This window comes from Corvus hawaiiensis, chromosome 27, assembly GCF_020740725.1.
Source record: "Corvus hawaiiensis isolate bCorHaw1 chromosome 27, bCorHaw1.pri.cur, whole genome shotgun sequence".
NCBI lineage: Eukaryota > Metazoa > Chordata > Aves > Passeriformes > Corvidae > Corvus > Corvus hawaiiensis.
This window is the reverse complement of record NC_063239.1, coordinates 3,139,371-3,163,344: the sequence shown is the minus strand read 5'-3', so window position 1 is coordinate 3,163,344 and position 23,974 is coordinate 3,139,371. Positions and strand designations below refer to the sequence as shown.

At 58.4% G+C, this 23,974-nt stretch overlaps 1 protein-coding gene across 6 annotated transcripts in view; it reads right to left on the bottom strand.

The window, feature by feature from the left end:
- The window catches only part of TACC1 (transforming acidic coiled-coil containing protein 1), a 29,219-nt gene extending 6,495 nt beyond the window's left edge, over nucleotides 1–22,724 (bottom strand). The window contains exons 1-7 of one of the 6 annotated variants that reach the window (XM_048287465.1): nucleotides 18,620–18,702; nucleotides 12,156–12,268; nucleotides 5,356–6,385; nucleotides 4,264–4,299; nucleotides 2,539–2,599; nucleotides 2,072–2,270; nucleotides 310–365 (exon numbers count right to left, since the gene is read on the bottom strand). In XM_048287465.1, the coding sequence (XP_048143422.1) occupies nucleotides 310–365; nucleotides 2,072–2,270; nucleotides 2,539–2,599; nucleotides 4,264–4,299; nucleotides 5,356–6,385; nucleotides 12,156–12,268; nucleotides 18,620–18,681 (1,557 nt within the window). In that variant the 5' untranslated portion in view covers nucleotides 18,682–18,702. Of the gene's footprint in view, nucleotides 1–309; nucleotides 366–2,071; nucleotides 2,271–2,538; nucleotides 2,600–4,263; nucleotides 4,300–5,355; nucleotides 6,386–12,155; nucleotides 12,269–12,829; nucleotides 13,075–18,619; nucleotides 18,703–22,623 lie in introns of those variants that run through there. The other 5 variants (XM_048287462.1, XM_048287466.1, XM_048287467.1 and 2 more) reach the window with 5 other exon arrangements.
- Nucleotides 22,725–23,974: the final 1,250 nt, after the last annotated feature.

The following is a 23,974-nucleotide window of genomic DNA, read 5'->3' as shown; positions in this document are numbered from 1 at the left end:
CATGTGAGACACAACCAGTGTCCAGCAGCTTGTCCCCTCCCCATGGTGTCCTCTGCCCTCTCCCTGTCCTTCAGCCACTTTCCAGTGCAGCCCTGGCTCGGCACTGCTCCTACTCTGTCTCCAGCATCCCTCCCTTCCTCCCTCCCTCCCACACCACAGTGCCCACCCAGGAGGGATCTGTCTCTGCCAGGCTCCTCCAGGCCTGCTGGGAAATCTCTGCTATTTTTATCAAGTCCCTGTGTGGGCTTGTCAAGAATTTTACCTCCCAAAGAAACTCATTTCAGAAAGGAAAAAGCGAGAGGCACTCACAGGGAAGATGCCAGGCCCATCCTTTTCCATCTGCTTGCAGATCTCCTTTTCAAAACCTAAAGACAATGAAACACAACCTTTTATTGACTTGGAAACAGCACCCTGAGCACACACAGATTTTCTGAGACGTAGGAGGGTACCTCTGAGCCACTCCATCCCCTGAGCTTCCCCTCCCAAAGGCATCTTTGCCCCCAGCTCTTGCCCTTGCATGGAACCATTTTGGTTGGAAAAGCCCTCTAAGACCATTGGGTCCCCAGCGCTGCTAAGGTCACCATTAAACCCTGTCCCCAGGTGCCACAACATGCACCCTGCCAGCCTTCCTGCACTCCTTGGAGAGGAAGCCAACACTTCCCTCTGGTGGCAGTTCAGCCTGTGCCCGTCCATGTCCCCAGGGCTGCCACCCATGCCTGAGACCACAGCAGCTGAGGAGGAGGAAGATGCACAGGACGTTCTGCACTTCAACAGGATGCTGGAGTAGACCAGCTGCTCAGACCACTCCAAGTAGCACAAGCACCAGCCCATGCCAGCCAGTCCCATCATCCTCCAAAGGAGCTGCCACATGGCCCCCGCTGTTCTTAACAGCAGAGAGGAGATAAAAAACATCTCCCCACATCTGCAAGGTGTGGGACACCCTGACCTGCGGGACACTGCCTCACAGGACACCCTGCCTTGCAGGAGGGACACCCTGACCTGTGGGCACGGCGCTGCCTCACACAGCATGAGGGGTAATTTATGGACCACACTCACACAACTGCAGACATGATTCATGTGTTAACCAGGCAGAGAACTGTGTATTTAGAGAGCTCAGCTTGGAAAGGAAGGAGGCAATGTAACGCTGGTGACCACAGACTTCCCACTGTTTCCCTGCATTTATCCCGGTGCCAGCAGCTGCACCCACAGCTCCCACCGAGCCCGTGCACCTGCCTGGCCCTCTGAGACCAGCAGCAATAAACAAACCCTCCCAGCCTCTCCCCTGACTGTCAGATTTTCCTCCCCTGAGGACAAAGGACCATTCTCCTCTCCCCGGAGCTGGCAGCCCAGCACAGCCATCGGGAGAAATGATTAATAGGTCCCTGCAGAGGGGAGGGCTGCAACCCCCCCGTGGTGATCTCTCCTGCTTGCACCTAGGACTTGGCTATTGATTAAATGTCACGTTGCCTGGCTTTTAATTATTTTGTAATGGCTTGGTCAGAGAGGCTAATTACGTGGGAGACTGACAGCAGAATTCCACCAGGAGCAATAATGGGGGTCTCTGTGGCGTTACTGAGCTCTCCATCAACCACAGCCCCTGTGCTGGGACACCAAGTCCTGGCAGCTCTGCTCCTGGCACAGGCTCTAAGCAGGGACCATGCAGCCCAGGAGCCAGGGCAGGATGCTCCCATCGATGGACAATTGTCCTGCTCAGCTCTCAGCTCAGCTCAGCAGGGAGCACTGGTGTCAGGGGGCACTGGCAGGGAGCACCACAGGGAGGGAACCTCGTGCCTGACCCACATCCCACCACAGCATTGTGGGGAGAGTGCTCTGTACTCAAAGTCTAAATAAACACAGCCTGGACCATCATTTTCCATACTGGAAACAGTGCAGGAAAGCAATGGGAGGTTCCATTAGAACCTGCAGCAGCCTTTAGCCCTGTCAGTGTAAATAAATTCTGATGAGCCTGCGCTGCCTCAACAGCACCATTTCCTTGCTAGAGGCTACAGAGGCTCCCTGGGTGCAGTCACGGCACATTCCCAGAGCTGAAGGCAACCAGGATGTTCCTTACCTGCCTCTGGTTTGTGCTTCACCGTGGACACGGGGACATTCGAGCACTCAAAGTACTCCAGGTCATCTTCTGGCTCAGCCTTCTTCTCCAGCCCGGCTGCTTTCTGCGTGGAGGTGGTGGAGGCCAGCTTCTCCTCATCAGTGGCACGTCCATCCCGATTTGTAATATCTGGGATTTCTGAGATCAAGACTCCTTCATCCTGCAGGACCAAAGTATGCAGTTAAGCAAGACTGGGTTAATCTGCAGGGATCAGGCCACCAGGTGAGCTGCTGGATACTTCATGGAAAGTATGGAAAGCTTAAAATCCATTGGCAAGCTGCTCCCCACCAGCCCCCCTCCCTCCCTTCCCAGCAGGAACTGCCCGCAGGGAAGATGCCAGCGTGAAGCTCAGGCAGCCCAGCTCTCCCCAGCACCATCCCAGCATCCCTGTGCCCAGCCCGCACCTCTGGGGATGAGATCCCACGTACCTGAGTGCTGATGTCCAGGACCAGGGGCTGCGCCTCGTGCTGCTTCACCTTGCAGCCGCTCCTGCAGGAGAGAGAAGCAGCAGCTGAGGGGGGTTCAGGGGTGCTGTGGGGGATGCAGGGGCGCGTGCGAGACAGCCCAAGCAGGGGGAGGCAGTCCCAGCTCTAGCGTTGCACCCACCGCAGGCCAGCACCCCACTCACCAGTGAACACCGAGGCAGAGCAAGTTCTGGAAGGAACGGAAGGAACAGGCAAACAAAAGACACGACTACACATCAGTTGGGTTTGTCTGTGAGGTGTTTATTCCTGAGGAAGGTAAGGAGTGGAGCAAGGACCCCAAGAGGCTGATGGCGAGAGAGGCAACCGCCAAGGAGCTGGCAAAGAAGGATCTCCCTCGCTGCGCCCTCGCCCTGCGTGTCCAGGCACCCGAGGCTTCAGTGCATGTCGACTTTCTGCAGGAAGAACCATGTCCAGGCTGTCTCATGCCCTGTCCCTGCAGCTGCAGATTTGTCTGGGACTTCTCCACAGCATCCACATCTCCCACGTGAGTCAGACCCGCGCGGCCAGGGCAGAGTGGGAGAGCACCAGGGCGAGTGCTGTGCCTCGAACAAACGCTCCGCCTGACGCAAATGCTGCCCCACGGAGAGGGGCCCCTCGGGTGGGAAGTTTAGCCCAAGTAGGTCTTGCAGGTGGTCCCCTTGCCCTCCAGTGAGGAAGCTGTCCCTGGAACTTCATCCCACATTCCTGAAGACACCCATCTCGGAGGCCATCTGCGCAGGGCTGCAGGCACGGCTGCATCCCGACACACCGGGCACCAGCACAGCGCAAGGCAGCGGAGGCACCGTCCCAGTGGGAATGTGGGTGGGAGAGCATGAGCTTTTCTCCTGCATCTCAACCCCTCACACTCCACACTCAGGGATCTCCCAGGCTCGGGGCCATGTCTGACCCCCAGGAGACACCTGCTGAGCTGGAACAGCTCGTGTGACAGCCGCTGCGGGGACCTCGGGAGGGATGCCAGCCTTCAGACACGGCACTCCCCGCCGCAGGGACACAGCAAAGGCTCGAGCAGGACTGCAGCGAGCTGCTCCCAGGTTTATGGAACTGCCCCCACCCACTGCCACTCTCCAGCCTCCCCACCCCATTGCACACATGCGCGGCAGAACACAACGAGCGACGTGGCACGGCACACGGAGGCTTCTTTGCACGCTGCCATGCACACCTCGGTCACACTGAAGAATCGCTCTGGACTGGTTTTCTCCCTCATGCCCTGCCACGAGCAGTCAAACTCACCACATCCTCTCCCTCCTCTTTTCTGCACCCTCTCCTGTGCCAGGGTTATCACATCACCTGGCAGCTGGTTTGAGCTCCCCCCCAGCACCAAGGCAACAAAAACCTCCTCCCCTCCATTAGCTGAAGGTTTTGAGCACTTGTCCACCATCAGAAGACGCTGCAAGGCGGCATGCTGCGAGGACAAGCACGGGCGTGTGCCTCTGGTGCAGCTCAGCTCAACTCAGCTCTCCTCTCCTCCCTCACTCCCAGGCATTCACCAGGCCAGGCCACCCTGGGGACCCCGCCGAGGGGTGCGGGGGCACAAACCAGACAGCAGAGAGCACAAGTCAAAGGGCAGAAGGAGCTGGCATGCCATGGAGACGAGTGGGGCAGCACACACCCAGAGAGAGGACAAAAACAGCAAAGGAAAAGAAAAGGAATACAGGAGAGAGTACTTACAACAGAAAACAGAGAAATTTCACTTGCTCAGTAGTCCTGATGCACCAAAGCACGGACAGGGAGAGAGACAGACAGATGGAGAGAAGAAGAGCATGTGAAAAGACCTGGATGTTAACTCTGCTCTGGAGAAGCATAGTGAGCTGCCTAGCTCGGTCTTTGGGAAGGCACACACACACGGGATGCTCGGATCCTGCATTTGCTATCCACAGCAGCAGGGTGAGATCTAAACACAAACCTCACTGCCAGAGCAACATCCTGCTGCCTGCCTGTGCTGCTCCAAGGTGACAGAGAGCGAGCAGAGAATTCCCTGCTGCTTCCCCTCCCTGTTGGTTCTGCTCACCCACAGCCACACATGGCAACACCAGCTCTTAAAAAATTTGTATCTACTCTCTGTAAAGTATTTCCTGGACAAAAACATCCAGCATAGCCTGATTTTTGCCTGTGAGTTTTTATCTTTCTCTCTGTAAAAACCCACTATTTAATTTTCTCACTGGAGAATCCAATGGCAGAGTGAGAGTCTACCTGTCCAACCTGTTCTCCTTCTCTGATATAAAACAGAAATTCAATGTCAGCTCGCAAAATGTCTCAGCTACATTTGACCAACCACACCTGCATCCACCAGCTCCTGCACATCCCTGCACGAGTCCAGCAAACACATCGGCTCCAGCCTCCACTACGGGTTTCCTCTGACACCACAAATCTCCACCTCGACCCACCAGCTGCACCCCCAAGGGGTTTCCAAAGTGGTGATCCTACAAGCAGGTCCCAATCCAGCCTTCCCTGCTCTGCTTGGGACTCAGGACACCGGCACCGCTCCAGAACACCCATCCCTCTCCTCCCATCAGTGGTACTGACAGGCAGAGGGGAGCTGCCCCTCCACTGGGACAACAGGCGGGTAAAACTGAGGCAGCAGCAGAACCTGAGGTGCACGGCGGGATTTTGGGCTCACGCAGGAGGCACCAGAGCAGGAGCACCACTGCCACCACCATCACCTCCATCACCACCTCCATCACCACCGCCAGCGCGGCTCTGCCTGCCCGCGGGGAAAACAGAGGGGGCTGCAGCCCCGGCTCAGCACACACTGGCACTCACGTTATCAGGCGTGACTTGGGCTTCTTGGGGGAGTCTTTGCCTTTCAGGGCATCGTCCTGCATCTCCAGTGTCTGAGATTCGAGGATTTCATTGAGGCTGTTATCTGCAGTGGAGCAAGAGTCAGCGTCGGTGCTGGCAAGCGTCTTGGTGGGCTTGAATGGATCCATGGAGTCAAAGTTATTGGGGTCAAACTGATAAGAGCCCTTGGGGAGAACAGGCAAATTTTGCAGTGCTGAGCTGCCACTGAGAGAGTTGAGACCGGAGCTGTCCCAGCACGTGGGACCCAGTTGGGAGGAGCCTCGAGGCAGTGGCGGCTCTGTGGGACACCTCTCTGCATCCTCAGCTGGTTTCTTGGGGGACTCTCTGTGTCTCTTCGGTGTCAGCTTGCTGGCTGGGATCCTGCTGCCCCTCCTGGGTGAAGCTGGCTTGGCCTCCACACTCTCTCTCACCTCTGTAAAATCAGCCCCAGGTTTCAGGACCTGCCCTGTGGTCTCCAGAGCTGGGTCCCCCCCCAGCTCACCAGGATGGGGAAGGCGTTGTGAGACTGCCAGGGGAGAGCTCTGTAGCTGGCAGCCCCCTGCCACAAAGGGGCTCACACTCCTGTCATGCTGCTCAGGCTCAAGCTGGTAGGATGCTTGGGTCTCCTCTGTGGCTTCATCTGTTTTCCTCCCCAGCAAAGGTGTTTTCCCTTTCCTGAGCTGGTCCTGGGCCAGGGCATCAGCCCTCAGCTCCACCAGCCCCGTGTCCACCGAGTCCCCTCCTGACGCGACCCGCTCACAGGTGGCTGTGCCCACATGGGGCACGGGGGCTGGCTCCACAGTGGGCACAGCGGCGTGGCCAGGGTCAGCCTTACAGCCCAGCCCAGCCAGGGCTTGCATCAGGGGCGAGTGGTCAGGGTCAGTTTCCCCTTTAGCATCCGAACTGGCTTTAGGGGCTCCAATCTCTGGTTGAGCCTCATCTTTGGGGTGCTTCCCAGGCGAGCTGTCCCAGTGGGCTTCCCCTACCAGCAGGTCACCATGGCCACCTGGCTCTGAAAAGATAAAAGGAGATGGTTAAACCCTGCCCTTAAACACTCCCTTCCAGAGGGCTTCCTGTTCCCTCCTCACAGCTGCTCCAGGGTCAGATTTTATGGGGGATCCACTGACCCAAAACTCAGCTTCCCTGTGCCAGATGACAGGGAGTCACTGCTCACCTGAGCAGAGGGTCAAAAATTAGTGACAAAAGTTCAGGGACGCATGACATGAGACAACACCACAAAATGTGAATAAGCAGGCCCCAGGGAGAAGGGGAATGGGAAGGTGTGCTCAGTGAAGGAGCAGAAACAGGCTGCAGGAGGGACCTGGGGGTCAGTCCCAGTGCTGGGGCCGTGGAGCCAGATGTGCACCAGGCAGGAGAAGCTGCCTGACACAAGCTGACTCTCCACCTGCAGAAATCCTGCACTAGGCATTCCACACTGCTGTCAGTGTCTTCTGATGACAAATCCTGATCCGTGACTTAATCACCATTACTCCAGTCCTTTCCCCTCAATCCTTTTACCGTTTCATCTTTTCCTTGCTATCAAGGGATGGAGAAGATCCTTCATCTACTGGGGCATCCTGAAAGCTGCACCCACCGAGCACCCAGAGCCAGGATTGTGGTGCAGGTGTGCCAAGGCACAAGAGGAAAACATCTGGTCTTTCTCCTGCACCTCAACCAGGGACAGCTGCACAGACTCCTGGGATAAGGCAAAGCAGGATGCTGGGATGCCCAGCAGCCATCAGGGAGCATGTGGTACCTGCAGCCCTCACCAGCAGCTTTCTGGGGAGACACAGTCCAGCCAGGTCTTCCAAGGGCAGAACAGAACCAGTGCTCTCCCAAGGACCAAACTGGTTTGAAACCTGGCTGGGAAGAGCAGCCTGGGTGATGAAGAGCTTGTGCCAGGGAAATCCGCCTGTCCCTGCCCCAGCCCTGCCCTGGAACAGAGGTGACAGCTGCAGAGGGGAGTCACCTCGAGCATCCCCCCATACCAACCACTGGCTCCTACAGACCCCCATCCCTGAGCCCATCCAGGAAAGGTTTTTCCTATCACCAGGCATTTGCAACCGGCTCATGTTTGCTGGTAACAGAGCGAGTCACAGGCTGGCAGAGGAAAAGTGAATCAGGCAAATATCTGGTCCCAGGACTAATCCAGGATGTGGAGCCAACAATCCTGACTCAGTTGATGGCTTGTGGTTTGCGTAATTGATCCCAAGGATGCTAAAAGCCATGAAAATTAATCATGAGGGTCTGTGTCCTCCCTGAGACTGCAAAAACGCTTCCTCTGACTGCAAAAAAAAGCACCCTCCAAGTAGACGTTGCCTTGATGCCCCAGAAAATGCATCAGTAAACACAAATCCAGTGGATGAGTACTTGGAGTGCAGCCAGGAAACAGTCTGAGGCAGCGCCTGCCAGGCCTTCCCATCATTAGGAACCAGGAAAACCTCCTTAACAGACCCCAAAGAAAACTTTATTACACTTGCTGTGTTGCTCAGCTGTTTGAAGCCTTCCTGAGACAGCTCTGAATAGAAGAACAGACTTCAAAGTCAGGGCAAAAGGACTATTTAAGTGCATTTTGCGTTCCCAGCAGAAGGTCTGGCAGCCGCCGTTCTCACAGACATGAGCCCATCCTGGTTTCTAACCCAAGCAGTGAGTAATTACTTCTTGAATAACAAGCAGCCGGCACACAAACCACCTCCCCATGCTGCGGTGTCTACAGGGTGGGGAGGAAAGGAGCAGTGGCGCATGTGGCCATAGCTCAGAATCATTTTCCCACAAAAATCAGAAGAACCACCCACCCAGGTCCTCCAATTTTGTGATTCCCTCATTTTCTGCACCCAAGAGAGCTCAGTTACTCAGCCCCTCCCACATCACAGCCCACACGCTCAGCTAGTCTGAGAGCTAAGGAACTGGGATACATTGGGAGGCAGAGGCAAAGGGCAGCTCAGGTGCTCGCCTGTGGTTTTGGAAATCTTTTGCAGTGGAAATGTCCCTCCTGCAAGCTCAGGGGGGAGTTTCCCCTAGTTCCTTCCCCTCTGCATTTCTTCTGCCTTCAATGCAGCATGGTGGGAGAGCATGTTCCTGGGAGAACAATTACACAGGATGCAGAAAGCAGTGGCCTGAAGGGCCCTGGGGTGCACAGAAAGAGCCAAGCTCTCTGCTCCAACCCCCACAGCTGCCCAGCACTGCTGGGTATGAGCACGGCAATACCTCAGTGCAGCACTGGCTGTCCCCCACAGAGCCCTCCCCAACCCCGGCTCGCAGCCTGCAGCTCTCCCTGCTCCTCCTCTGAATGCTCCGACATCCCCAGCTCCCGCCAGCCCCAGGCAGTCACGTTGTGAGCAGCCGTGCTGGCTCCGCACGTACTCCCTTCGCTCATGGCTCCTGCCAGGGAAACCAGCTTGTCTCCCAGTCCTGCAGCTTCCCCCAGCCCTCTCACTGCTCAGATTCTCCTTTTGGGCCAAAGCTGTGCTGAACACCCTATGGGACCCCAGGAGGAGGCAGGCTGGCAGCCACCGACCACACACAGCTCTGCCCCTCAGACCAGCCCTTCCCGCAGGCATCCCAGCAGATGCCTCACAGCAGCATCCCGAAAAGGTGACCCTGAGGTCTCCCATTCCACCTCTGGCACTGTGCCCTGCAGGGGGGACAGTTTAGTCCCAGCATGACTAAACTAAACCAAACATGACTAAAAGGACACTGTCAGGAGCATGGCACACACAGTGACTCCAGGATCCGTCCCAAACGCAGACCCAGCACAGGACGTGCTGAATCCCATGAACACCCCTTGTCCCAGCTGTGCACAGGCTGCAAACCTGCTCCGGATCCAGGTGAGTACCTGGAGGGGATGCTACAAAGTGAAAACAGAGATTTTTTTACTTTCTAAAGAAAAACAGACAGGACAGTCTGGCACCGCAGTAATAGACACTTTGTGCCTCTGCATTATAATTGCTTCGCTTGTCTTCCTCAGGCTGAAATTAAACACAAACACCGACTTAAACAGCTTTCCAGCGTGCCATCCCTCAAATGAATCAGGAACACTTGGCAGCGGCAGCGCTGGAAGGCAAAGGCTCAGCGCCCTTTCCATCCCACAGGCAGCCGCCAAGCGAAGCAGCGGCGATCCCTGCGTGGCCCCTGTGCCAAGCGCGGGCCAGAACAACCCCTCCACTCTCCGGGCCTTGGACTCAGCTCAGGGCAGGGCTCGCTGTGAGTCATGCACTTCCCCATCTCAGCACAGGATATCTGCCCCGTACACCCAGCTCAGTCCTACATTGCCAACGGCTTTTTTCCTCTTTTGGCTTTCCGCTTGTGTTTAACAGCCGTTGATCTATTTTTAAATCTATTCTGTTAAGAATTAGCATACCGGCAAACGATGCTGCTAACGCACCGGAAAACACGTGCCCTGCATCAGGGTAACGGCAGCGAGAGCCTGCTCCCAGCACTGATGGCTCTAGATTTGCTGCTTCTGCTCATTTCCTTGTGCAAAATATCTACTGGCAGATGACTGGAGATAACTTGAGCAAGAATGGGACAGAATTAGTCCCACTATCCGAGACAACAAGAGGAAACGGAGTGATCCTGAGTGGGCATAAACCCTCACTGCAGCCCCCTCCAGGGCTGAATTTTTGTCCCCAAGGACGGGGTTTAACATACCCAGGTCACCTCTTGGCAGTGCATGGAGGAGCCAGCCCTGGAGTCACAGCCTCTGTCTTACACGTTCCTCACCCTATTTATTCCCAAGGCAGGGTGAGACTGCAACTATAGAGCAGACAGTGCCTGCTCCTTGCTGTCCCTCCAGGCCAGGGGTGCCGTGCCTGCCCTCAGGTCCAGCTCTGGCGCTGCCCCCACACACCCCAGCACAGCCAGCAGCCATTCCCCAGGGCGTGCAGGGCAGCAGCTCTCCCGGTGCTGACAAGCAGCCATTACACCGGATTGTCTCCATGCCGGCATTTGCTCCCACTGCTGCTCCCGGGCACGAGCAGCACCGCCAAGATGAGGCCGGAACACATGGATTACATCGGTGCAGCGGTGTAACACCCCAGGGTGCCTCTGCACACTGCAAACCCATCGGCACCTGGACAATCCTTCCCCTCCACCATTCCAGACAAACTGAAAAGACACAGCCAGAGACGTGGGCAGAGAAGGGCTGGAGCAAAGTGTGGTGGCACCGCGGTTTGGCTCTGCCGGCCCCAACATCCCACTCTCTGCCAGCCAGCACAGACAAACAGCTTTTGCTGGAGATCATGCCCTCGTCTCCAGAACACTGGGAGCTTTGTGTGCAAGAGCAGCTACTCCCTCGCTGCTGAGCAGGAGCTGCTCATCCCAGGACAAGGGGCACAGGCACACACGGGAACAGTGACACCCTGGAGTCTGAAGCAATGCGCTTCCCTAAGCTCTGCTGGAAATGATCCTCCTACCTGCTAGGAAAGCCTTTATTTCTCTCTCCCCCTCCCCAGACATTATCCCCAAAGTAAAGATGTCTCTATCATCCCTTCTTAAAAGGATTATTCCAAGAGCTGTGATTATTGAAAGCGTGAACCAAGCGCTCTCCCCATCACAGCAAACAAACATGAGTTTTGCACAGGGATGGATGAGCACCCAGATCCACCCCAACAGCACAACACCACCACAGGAGATGGAGGGCCATGGCTTCCTGTTACTGACACAGTCAGCAATGCCCGGGCTCCTGCACAGAAGGACCCATGGTCTGGATCGGGCCCGTGTGCTCTGAAACCAGCCCTGCAAAAAGTTCCCAGCTGCTGCTGTGAGCATTCAAGGAAAGCACAACACTGCACATCACGTACCAGGGTCTGCAGCAGTGAGGGGCAAGAGAGGGCAGGGAATGCTCAGGGCGGCCTGGCCAGGACTTCCTGGCCCAGCACATACCGCCCTGTGCCTTGGAGAGGCTGCTCTCCTGCACACCACCCCGGGGGCTCACAAACACCCTGACACTGCCCAGCCACTGGGAGCAGATGGAAGGGAGGTCTCCTCCCTGCCCTGCCCCGATAACCTCCAGTGGGTTGTAGCAGCAGTGCCAGGGCTTCAAAGCTTCCTCCCAGCAGCACAAAAACAGAGATAGACACCACCATGTCAGCCATAGACACCAGCCCAAACCCCTGAAGAGGAGGATATGGAGACAGCAGGGAGCTGGTCCTCAGAAGGCCACGGGCTAATGGGGAGCCACACTCAGGGAAGCAGCAGCAGTGTGGGACGCAAGGATAAACCTACAAAACAGCTCAGGACTCACCAGCAAAGGAAGCCTCATGCAGTTAGAGCAGATCCCCCACAATTTCCCAAAAAATGGGATTTAGCAGCACTGATCTTTTGCATCTTTAACACCAGCTGCACAGTGAGGACACCTGGCACCTAACTCCAGGGGAAACAGCCTGTGCAATGAAACCCCTGACCACTGACCAGCCTGGGGGGCACAAACCTGGCATCTTGCCACTCCTGTGCAAGAGCCAGGGGTGAGTGACAAATGGGGTACACATGAGAAAGGTCCCACCAGCCAGCAGCAGTCAGGGCAGCCCCCGGGCTGCAGAGGAAGTGTCAAAGGGACGTTTAACTGATCAAATAATTCAACAGCATCCTCAGATTCCTCTCAATCAACCCATCACAGCTCTTTGTGGAGTGCCCAGCCCAGCCCTGGCATTTGAACTGTCCAGGCCATTAACCACCAAAAGTGTGCCAGGCATTACTCAAAGTCAGCGAATTTTACTCCTTGACCCCACCCTGCCTTTCTGACAATGGAGCAGAGCACCAAGAGCAGAAGGTGCACAATTTACCTTGGGTCCCGGCCTCAGACTCTGGTGATCCTGGTGGCTCGCAGAACTCCTTGAGTGGCGAGCAGGTTGGTGTTTCTGCTTCAGGGGTCTCAAAATTATCAGTGGAGTCCGAGCTGCCGAGGGGGGGAAAAGAGTGAGGAATTACTGCTTTCAAAGCTACCTCTGAAATCCTCCACAACGCCTACACGTCCAGCCAGGCCAGAGGCTGGTCGTGGGCATCCGGGGCGGCCACTCGCTCCTGTCCAGCGGGACATGCTAGCAAACGGAAAAGGGACAGCAGGTGAAACATCATCGTGAGCAGCCCCCTGTGCATCGCCAGCCCTGCGGGAGGGCTTTTGCCAGGTCATTCCCGAGCTGAGCACACAGCACGGGCCTCCAAGGACATGAAGCCCCGCAGCATCTCCCACGCCGCTCCGGAGGCTGCCGCGGGGAGCGAGCCCGGCTGCTCCGGCCCTGTGCTCCCCCGCATCCTCCAGGAAGCAGCGCCCGGCTCCGGCTGCGGCCCCGGCACCCCCAGCCCCCGGCGCGGTGCGGTGCGGGATCCCCGGCAGCCAGGCAGCGAGCGGAGAGCGAGGGGCGGATGGGGAGAGGGCCGGGGAGGACGCGCCCGCAGCCCCGCGTGGGTGCGGGCGCCGCGGGAGGGCGGGCAGGGGAAGGGGCCGCGGGTGACTTGCCTGAAGCCGAGGGCCGAGCCCCCCGCCGGCGGGTCCTGGTCCTCCTCCTCATCCTCCTCCTCGGCAGCACCGGCCCCGCCGTCGCCCTCCTCGGGGCTGCCCCCGCCCCGCACCGCCGACCAGGTCCAGCGGGCCCACTGCACCGGCGAGAGGATCTGCCAGGCGCTGAACGCCATCGGCCCGGCCCCGCTCCGCTCCCCGCCGGGCTCACTGCGGCCGCGCCGCCGCCCCCATCGCGCCCGCTCCGCTCGGCTCCGCTCGGGCCGCCCGCCCCCGCACCGCGCCACTGGCGAGGGGAGCGCCCGCCCCCGGCACCGCCCGCCGGGAGGGGCCGGCCCCGGCGCCCCCCGCTGCCTCCGCCGGAGCCCCCGGCGCGGGGAGGGATGCGGGCTATGCGGGGCAGCGTCCCCGGTTCCCCGTCCCTCCCGGCCGGAGGTGGCAGCCGCCGCTCTTCTTTCCTACGCGAACTCCCAAATTCACCTATTTCTGCCCAAAGGCGGGGCTGGGGCTCGTCGCTGTCACCCTCCGCGACGCCCTGCCTTTCCCCTCCCTCGCCACAGGAAACCCCCACGTGAGAGGGCAGGGGACTGTGAAACCAGATCCCCGCCAGTTTATCCCACATTTATTTGGTTGCACCTGCGCTGTCACAGAGCCGGCAGGACACAGATTCTTTCCACTCTGGACGTGCCAGAGAAGACCCCACGCTGGCGGGGAACTGCCCTGGGGGGCAAGCAGCTCCCAGGAATCCTCACTTCGCCCAGGAAGACTCGGTCCCACCGGGAAGGCTCGGCCCTCCGGGAAGCCTTGCCCAAGGAAAGGGCTTTCCCAGAGCTGAGGAGCCAAACACAGGGGGCAGGGGCAGAGGAGAGGGAAACACCTGTCCTTTCCATTTTCCAAGGAAACACCGGCCTCAGCAGCCCTGGCGGATGCTATATCCTTCCGTGGCAGCAAGTTTATTTATTTATTTAGTAAACTATTGTTGTTTAAAAATAACAGCCAGCAGTTCCCACAGAAATCAACCTTGCTGGCCTCCCTCGGGAACTTTCCCTCAGGAACTTTCCCCCTAACGAGGGCTCCCACTCCCAAATTCATCACCTCCCACACGCTTGCTAGAGAGAGGAGGATAAAATTACTGACACCGTGCAGCGGCCGCAGCACTGTGAGGAATGTCCAGGGCTCTGGCAGCAGATCTGTCACGGGCAGTAGCATTGCTGGCTCCGGACAGTTGGCAGCTCCCTGGAACCCTGACTGGTTTACCCTGCTCCCAGCAACTGGTCCCAGGGATGACCTTGGAAATGGCAGACAACTGTAGTGCCATGAAGCAAGCCCGGCCCGTTGCAGAGAAGAGCTGCTGGCCCTTGCTGACCACACCAAGAGCTCACATGGCAGGCTGAGCCCACAGCCGGTGCTCTCCTGTGAATCATCAGCCAGCTCTGAGAGCTGGAAATGCCTCTGCATGGACAGAGAGGCCTCTGGGGCAGAGCAGACCCGTCCATCTGGTCTGGCTGCCTCTGACACCAGCCTCTGTCGGATGCTTCAAAGGGCTCATTCCTCACCGTTGAGCATCTCGAATAACCTCCCTGCAGGGATCCTTTCTCCCAAGCTTCCACCTCTTGGTGTCCTTATTAGATATAGGTGTCATTCCTGCATGCTTTTACTGCCCATCCCCTATAAAAGAAAATCTCCTATCCCCTTCCACAGTACCTCTAAACTTCCCCAGAGATTTCTCTGGGTGAACCAAAGCTGAGGTGCTGCTAGTTCCCACCATAGGTCAGTGGCTGGAGAAGCACATGGGCCCTAGGGAACACCTCGGCCACTGCATTGTGTGGCCCCCCCACATCCCCAGGGCCTGGGGGACAAGGGGCCCTGCACACTCCCCTGCGGCCATGAAGAGGGGACTACATGACTCTTATTGAAGTTTAGCCAAAAACCATGAGGCTGAAGCAAAAGCAGAAGCTCAACATCCTGTTGCCCATGGCTGCCGTGAGCAGAGCACAGCCCACTTCCCTGCTCCAAAGCGGCAGAACTGATTTCTGCAGATGAATTTTACATAAGATCTTCAGTGTGAGCCGCGCTGCAGCAACGCGCTGCAGCCTGACCTCATCCTCCTCCTGCTCCCGCTTCCCCTTCCCACCTCCCACTGAACCCAAGGACCAGCAGCAGTGATGACGTTGTGAGCAGCTGAGTTCTGCCAGGGACCTCACAGGACCCAAGCGCAGCAGGAGCAGCAGCAGCACTGGCACAGCAGCAGGAATGAGCCACCTCCCTGCAGAGGGGAAGGAGCTGTGTGTGACAGGCTGACTCCTACATACCCCACTTGTTGGATGGGGGAACTGGGGCACTCGAGTGCAGGAAATCATCAGGATCTGTCCTTGTGCAGGCTGCACACACACACTGCGCCCAGCGAGGACCCCCCCCCTCCCACCCACCACCCGGGGAAGGAGCCGACAGGAACAGGATCAGCAGGACTGAACCATACTGGCTGCAGAGCTTCTGACTTGGCAGGGCCCTGGGGCAGGAAGATACCAGAGCAGTGCAGGGGCAGAGCCTGCTTCCACTTGCTGTTCCCGATGAGCAATTAAGAAAATGCCTCGAGTGGCATTTTCCAGCTTGGCACCTGACCCAGCCTGGCAGCACCACCGGCTGCAAATCACCACCGAGGAGATAACCTGACTTTGTCAGTCACACCGGAGGCTCTGCCTGCCAAACGCTGCTTGGCACAGTCAGCAAACACATCTCTGCAGAGCAGGGAGGATGCTGACCTGTTTAAAACACCTGCCAGCAGTTTCCATCCACACAGTGAGATGCAGCCCACACAGGCAGCAGCTGGACGGGCTGTCCTTGGCACTGCTGTCACCTCCCTCGCTGCTGTCACAGGACTCACTGTGCCAAGCCCTGCACACACGCAGCGGCTCAGGGACAGGGGATGTACAGCCCATGGATGCCTCTGGCAGCAGCTGCGCTGAACTGCCTAGAAACCACCCACGGTTCACACACTGCCTGGGTTTTCCAGGAGGGGAGAGCAGCGGCCCCTGCTGCACAGAGGACAGGTGAAGACCCAAATATTTTGGAGCTAGAAGAGCCCTGGCATCACAGAAGCTGCAAAAAGAGGCAAAACCTTGCTTAGGTTTTCATGTTCATCCTTGCAGGAAGCCAGCTGCATCCAGGTATAACAGCTCTCATCCAGATGAGACCTTCCCTTCACACTGGGGATGAATTTCCTTCTGGCCATCTGGCAGCAGTGCTTCTGCCTGGCCCCAAAAACACAGCATGCCCGATTCTTCTCAGTGTCACCACACCTTGGTCGTCAGGAAGGGTGCAGGGAATAACGCTGCGGAACAGGAATCACGCAGCCACACCTGTGGCGTTTGGAGCTGCAGTGCCCCAGGCCAGAGGAAGGCATGCACCTGGAATTTCCCTTCTCAGCCCTTTCATTAAGCAGGAGAATATCTATTTCTGGCTGTGAAGCTTTTCTGGGCACAGCACAGGAGCCAGCGCTGACATTTCTAGCTTAGAAACAGATCTTTTGTGGGGTTTCATTTCTCTTCTCCACTCCTGCCTCTCTGCTCCTCTGCAGCGGAGCCTTTCGCTCCCCACCCAGGACCAGGGTCCAGCTCCCTGTACACAATGCCAAGATGGAGCACAAGGACAGCAGGGGATGGTGGGGACAACCCTGAGATCAGCACACAGATAAAACATTAATCCATATTTCACTGCTGTGTAAATTTCCCCCACAGCTTGTACTAAGCACTTTATCCACATAGCATTTATCTCCTCCACGAAAGGAGGTCCAAGGTGTTTCAGGAGCATTTTTCTGTTGCTGCGTTTTATTCCAACCTATTCTATTGATCAGGGATCAGCATCCCCTCTCCGTGCGGCAGTATCTGGACCATCCCGGGCATCCCCCAGGTGCGGGAGCACCCCGGAGTATCCCTAGGTGTGACAGCCCCACGGAGCATCTCCCGGGCGCAGCAGCATCCGGGCGCAGCAGCATCCCGGCGCAGCCCCGGGAGCCCGGCGGGCTCGGGCGGACGCTGCTCTCGCTAGAGGGCTCCCCAGGATGGGTTTCCGAGGGCTGCCGAGCTCTCCGGCCTCGGCAGCGCAGGGCAGGGGCTCGGCGGCTGCCCGCGGGCTGGCAGCGCCCCGCGCCCCGGAGCGCAGGGTTCCTTTTGCTTCTGACCTTGGCAAAGCCTCAGCCTGGACACTCCTGGGCACAGCCCGGACCGAGGAGAACGACACCGAACGCCCTGGAATTCAAGGCAGACAAAACCAACCTCCTCCCATCTCCGGCTCTGCCATCTGCTCGCTAGAGCACAGCAGGAACCAGGGTGTCACCCGCTGTGGCAGCGCTCGGGGGCTCCAGAGCAATGCCCAGCGTGGGACAGTGCTGCCGAGCAGCTCAGCTCCCCCGGGACCCTTCACGGCCTGGGATGTGACAGTTCCCATCGCTACACATTCCATCAAAACAGCTCTACAGAAATAGAAATAAAGGACACAACTGTCACACACGAGCCTGGACACCAGCAGCCAGCCCCGGGCTCCAGCTGCCTTTCCCCACCAGACTGCCAGCAAATGGATAAATACAGACATTTGTGGTTGCACTGAAAAGGACCGATGGGATAATGAATGCTCTGCTATTCCTGCATTTTAAAAATGCCAACCACAGCTTAATCTCGCTGATGCACTCGTGTGGGTGCGAGCTCATTTCAATAGGAGCAGGCTCCAGCCCCATTTCCACATTGATGCTGGATGAACACAAGCAGCTGCCTTCATCATGCGGCTTATTGACTCCCCCTTCAATTCCTCTGCTCCGTTTGCTAAAAATATCTGTGCTATGTGGCAGGAATGCTTTTATCAGGTGTTTGTCAGGCCTTAGATCCCTGAGTTTACTCCAGACTCAATCATTTTGGGAAATGCAGGCAGCACCTTAACCCATAACCTGGGGGCCCAGCAGCAATGGGGGCAGCAGAATGTGGACAACAGCCAGCACAGGGACGGGGACCAGGAAGATGATAAAGGGCGGGAGGAACAAAACAAAGTTTGCTCAAGGTGGAGCAAACAGGCGAGAAGGACAAACAACTGAGTCCAACGGGGCAGAAAGAAGCAGCTCCGGCACACGCAGGATGTGTTTTCCACTTGAGAACACCTCTAATGTCTATGTAGGAGATGACTGCAGGGAAATAAAGGCAGGACCGAGCAGTTACAAGGGCAGAACGCCCTTGTCTGAGCCCACCGTTTGCAAACAGACTTACAGGGTCCCCACTTAAAGAAAATATTTCTATTCTCTACAGTGTTTTGGTTGATTTACAGATAAGATGTTTCCGCTTTTCCTTTTGATCCCTTCAGTTCCCAGTGCCCGAGCAGCTGGTGGGGACCAGCTCCCCCAGCCCAGCCCCAGCTGTCCCCAGCCTCCAGACCCCCACCAGCTCCCACCTTACCCCAGTCCGGGAACGGCAGTGCTAGCCCCCACCCCACACCCCAAGACTGGGGGTACAGACGCACCCCAGCTTTCCTCCTGGGCTGAGCTGCAGCTGGAAGCTCTGGTCTGCTGAGACCAGGGATGGGGTGTTCAGGCACCCATGGGTGGGGAGCTAAGTGTGGCTGAAGGGGAAAGAGGAAAGGGGAAAGGGGAAAGGAACTTTCTCCCCGCAAATTAAATTTCACTCTCTGGTTTGTCCCCTCCACAGCAGCGAACCCAGACCCGTCCCACGCGTGGGAAGGGGCCGACGCGGGGGCTGCGGGGGGAACCGGACCCACCCGGGACCGCGACCCGCCCCCCCCTGCACTCACCGGCGCGGCGGGGCCCGGGGGTCCCGGAGGTCCCGCGGCTCCCGGCTCTGGGCCGCCCCCATGGCCGGGCTCGCCGCCGCCGCTCCGCCGGTCCCGGCGCGTCCCTCCTCCGCGGGCGGGAGGGAGGGCGGGGGCTCGGCCGGGCTCGGGGGGCGGGGGGCGGTGGGTGCCGGGTGCGCCCGTCGGGGGAGCCCCCGGGCCCCTCTTGGCGGGGCAGAACCGCGGCTCCAGGCAGAGCCCAGGCAGATGCTGGGGCGGGGGCTGGCATGGGACAGGCGACTGCTCTGGTGACAGTGGGAATAAGAGATCCACTGGATCGCTTAGGTTGGAAAAGCCCTCTGAAACCACCGAGTCCAACATCAACCCAGCACTGCCGAGGCTACCACTGACCCATGTCCCCAGGCTGCACAGCCACACGTCTGTTAAATCCCTCCAAACGCAGTGACTTCACCACTGCCCCGGGCAGCCGCTGCCCGTCCTGCCAGGGCTGGACAAGTCTCTCCATGAAGAAATTTTCCCTGTTACCCGAGCTAAACCTGCTCATCTACCAGGAATCACCAGCCTCTCATACTGCACATGCAACGAGAAACTGGGGGCTGAGCCCGTTGTCTAGGGCACCTGACCTCTGTCAAGAAGCCCTGATAAAGTGCTGGTGTAATTTCTCCCCTGAGAACAGCCTCTTCCCAAATCGTGCCTTGCAGGGGAAGCCAAACAGCCAGCCCCGATGTCAGGCAGCAGCCAGACCCCTTCACGGGAGGAAGATTTAATGCTGCACTTTAAAAGCTCAGAGGTGACCCTGCTAAGGAAACGTCCTCGTTGGAGTTCTTTTAATTAAAGTGCCTGAGAATGTATCCATTTTTGACAACATTTGGGGCTTTTTACTTTTGAGAAACTGAAAACCGGAATATCAATCTCTTTTTTTTTTTCTGTCAGTCAGAGTGTTCTGGCTGGGGTTGCAGTATTTTTTGGCAAGAAAAGTGTCAATGCCCTTGAAAGCTCTCACCTTCCTTAAAAAAAAAAAAAAAACCCCACACAAAAAAACCAACCAAACTTTCCATGGATGAAGAAATGTCCTGCCAGACTCAACTGCTGACCGTGCCCGGCATGCCCCCAGCCACGGACAGCCATGGGGACCCCCTCTGCCTGCACGGGAGCTCCCACAATGGCCCCGACCACCCCAGAAATCCAAAATGCCCCTGGTAGAGGGAGCGTTACCTCTGCTGCCGGCATGCCAGGGGAGAAGTCGGAGGCTGCGGTTGGTCACCGTGGCCAGTCACCAGGGCTGAGTCAGGTGACAGCCATGTGGGACGTGGCGTGGGGCCCTGCCTGCTGCATGAGGCCCGATAATCCCTGGCAGCGAGGCAGGCAGGGGCTGGGCAGCACCCCACACCCCACTGTGCAGCCCGGGCACTGCTGGCCCCACAGGAGGTGCTGCCCCACTGGTGACACCTGTCCTGGGGTGCTGCAGCCTCCTGGCACTGCACCACAGCCACATGGGTGAAGGAAAACCCATCAGGAAATGGCTCTGAGCATGGCCCAGGGAGAGGTCTGCTCCAAATCCATGCCACAGCCTGGCAGCTCCTGCTGGGTCCTGCTCCAGCTCCTCTGCTTTGCCCTGCTGAGCACTGCTGGAAAATCTGGCCATGCCAGAGGGGAGTTCTGGGGGATTCTCAGGCTGGAGCAGGAAGCCCCAGGCCCTGATGGATTGTGGCAGCAAGTGAAGAAGGTGAGGAGATGGCTTTTGGGCTCCCAGGCCCACGATGCAGAGCTTGGAGTGGGTTTTGGACTGCTCTGACTACCTGCATGTGTTACAAAGGCCAAACACTGCAGGTTATGTGCTGTGCCATGTGTCCCTGTCTGTCTCCTCCACCTTGTAGCCGAGGACAAGCTCTGCCTCTGCACATCCCTGCTTGTGGAATGGCGCAGGAGCGAGCTGTGGGGACGGCCGTGCAGGCCCTGTGTAGCATCCTTCTGTGGAGCAGCATGCCCAGGGGCCAGGCTCTGGCATGGGCAGAGCTCCCAGGGCTTGGCCCTTTCATTCCTGTGCCTTTGGTTTCAAAGGAATTTCCTCCAGCCATTTCTGAGTGGTGCATTGGAAATTGCTGGGCAAAGCTGGGATACACACATCTCCCTGTCTTGGACAGGAGCTGCCAGGACCTGCCTGCACTCGAGGCTGGGATGCTGTATCCAGGCTTCAGCGGCTTATCCCAGAAATCTGCTTCCGTGAGGCTTTGCTGAGCTGAGGACTGCTACCAAGCGGCAGGAATTCAGCATTTCCTACGAAGTCCATCTGGTCGGAGCAGGGATCTAAACTGGAGGGGTGAATCTCACCAGGAGCCAAGGCTCCAGCACACACACACATTAGAAACCAGCATTTAAAGATCTGGGCGGGGCCCGCGGATGCAGTGTCGGACGCCAAGCAAGCCAGGGACAGGCAGCGGGTGATGTGCCAGCACTGTGGCTCCATACTCGGCGATTTTGGCCACAGCCCCCACCCTCCTTGGCAGGGCCCCCACCCTGTGAGGAGTAAACACCCACAGATCGCTGGGAAACTGCTGGCGTTCTGGGCAGACATTGAGGGAAAGTCAGGAGGGGGAGGGCACCAAAAGTAAACTACGATTACGTAGCACACCAGGAGAGAAAACCAGTTTCCAAACTCAGGAACCCTGAGGGCCCATGGTGACGTCCTTCACCACACTCCCCAGAGCTCCGTCGACCTGACAAACCAGCAAAAAAAAAAAGATTAAGCTTTTCCCAGCCCCTCAGAGCAACTGGAAGAGTCAGTGTCATCTGTGAGCCACAGCCTCGACCTTAGAGAAGTGACAGGTCTTGTTCATACCCCCAGGAGTCCCAGAGCAGCCCCCAGTCCCACTTCGGGGTCTGGAGGTGAGCAGAGCTTCATGAGAGGCTTTGCTTCCCGGCTGTGCCAAGTGTCACAAGACCTGAAACAGCCACATGCAGCCAGTGCCACAGAACCCTGCCCGGGGAGCTGTCCCCTGCAGGCAGGGCTGGCAGTGCCCACAGGGCTGGGTGCCAGTCTCACAGCAGCCAAGCTGCAGAGCAGCCAGATGTGCCCCAGCTGTGAGATCCTACTCTTTGCCGGCAGAACTCAGCTCAGGTGGGGCTCCTGCATGCCCGGCTCGTCCAGCACCCCGAGCAGAACCAGAGCTGGCCGGCAGGACGACTGTGGTCTGCAAGGGGGCAGATGGTAATAATTACCCTTGTGCTAATTCCATGGAAATTTCCATGTGCCTGGGAAAGAGACAGCCAAGCCCTTCTGCTGCCCGGGGCAGAGCTTTGCTGTTGTTTCCAGGGACCGTGACTAAGAGCCCGGTCTATCACATGGTCCTTGGAGCCACCCATCTAAATGCCACCAGCTCCAGAGCTGCCCGGAGCCGGCACCACGGGGCTGCCCGGTGTACCCGGGAGCACCTGGAACGCCTCAGCTCTGCCCACTGGTGCTGGCAGAGCAGCAGCGCAGCGCCTCGGAGGGAGAGCGCTGTGCCCGAGCCCTTCTCCACCTGCTCTTGCTCAGAGCTCTGGTGGCATCTCCCCTTCCCGAGGGTCCCCAGGGAGGGCAGGCGGCGTGGAGCAGCGTGTCAGCACACATCATCCCGTCTGCCTCTGGCAGCTCCTCCTTAGCAACCCAAACAGAGCCACAACAGGGGCCTGGCGGCAGATCCTATCCCGGCCAGCACGAGGCTCTGGAGGAGAGCCCGGAGTGACCACACGGCCCGGCTGCCCGCCCGGCAGGTGCCGGTGCCCTGCCCTGCCTGGGAAAGCGCCATGAGATCGAGCTCTCTGGCACGGCAAAGCGGCGGGAGGTTGTGCTGTTCAAAGGTGTCTTCCAGGGTCTGCCATCGCAGGGGGCTGGGGGAGCTGGGGACAGCTCTGCACCTTGGGCAGTCGAGGAGCCCTCGGTCTCTGCTCTCCTCCTCCCTCCAGCCTGATGTAGCCAAGTGCTGGGTGAGTGTCCCAGCCCTCAGCTCCCTTCTCCTTCCTACCTTTGCAGCCGCAGACTTGTCCCGAGCTCTGTCACTCTCTGCTACCTGTCCCGGGGCTCCTTCGAAAGCCACTTGCGTAAAAGAGCTGCCTGGAAAGGAGCAGGGAGGAAGGAAGGGGACGGACGGGGTGGGGAGGGCCAGGCGGCGGCGGGTGTCTCTGCACCCCGTAGCCGGGAGGGAAGGAAGGAGGATGTTTTGTAATATTTGGCGAGCGCTTCCACGGGCAGAGAGAGGAAAGCAGCGGGCTCGCGGCGCTGGGTGACACGTCCCGTCCACACGCTGCTGCTGCGCCGGTACCGGCGCCTCTCGGGTGAACGCCTGGATCTCATGCCGGCTCCTGCCGGGGCCCCACTGGTGTCATGCCGTAAAAATGTGCTCTTGGCTGGAATTTGGCAGCCTAGTCCCTGACGGGGAGGGAACCTCTCCGCTTACAGAGGCAGTGGGAGCTGCGGCCCTGGGGCTGCAGGGAGAGGTGACGGGGAGCTGTTCGTGAGCTGTGCAAGGCTGGGGAAGGAGGTCTAGGAGCGGTGGATGTGGCCGCGGACTGATGCCCGGGGATTCCGCTTTCCCCGGAGCCCTGAGGCCATCACCCCCCAGTTTGCCTAAGCCCAAACTTCAGCCTGGTCCCCGAACGTCCCTCCGGCCAGGACTCAGCCCACGACACGCACACGGAAATCAGGGTCAAGCCACTCAGTTAAATTCCCCCGGCCTCTCCCCGAAGGGTTCGTGCCAGAAGTGCCGGCCTGGTGAGGGCTGCGAGCGGGGGCTGGCAGCGACCCCGGCCCCCCCGGTCCCCCCGGTGCCCCCCGCACCCGCCCGCTCCTGCAGAGGGAGCGCAAGGAGCGGGAATGAGCCACGGGCTCCGCGCAGCCATTTCGTCCTCGGGAAGCGTCAGCAGGGGTGTTGCTTTCCAAAGAGAAGAGAAAACTCTGCTTAGGCGGGGAACTTCGCCTCGCAAACAAAATGTGCCGTCTGTTCCCGCAGTCCCCGGCCAGACCCTGGTCCCTGCCCCGTGCCCTGCCCGGAATTACCTTCCCAGATACCCAGGACCCACGGCCTCTGTGCAGGGGGATCAAACCAGCTCTCTTCTCTCTTCATTCCCACCTGCCGCAAGAAGCAGGAGGACAGTGATTGGAAAGGACACTGCTGCACCTTCCATGGACAAGCAGGGTGGAGAGTGACAGCCCAGGACCCCCCATTACTTCTGCCTTGTCTGGGGTGCTCCCTCTCTGCTCACCCTTCCCATCCACCCGTGGTTTTCTCTATCCAGAAGGGCCAAGGGCCGATGCCTCGAGCAGGCGGTAGAGGATCCGTCTTGCTGGGGTGGCTGTCGTGTCCCGCCTGCACCAGC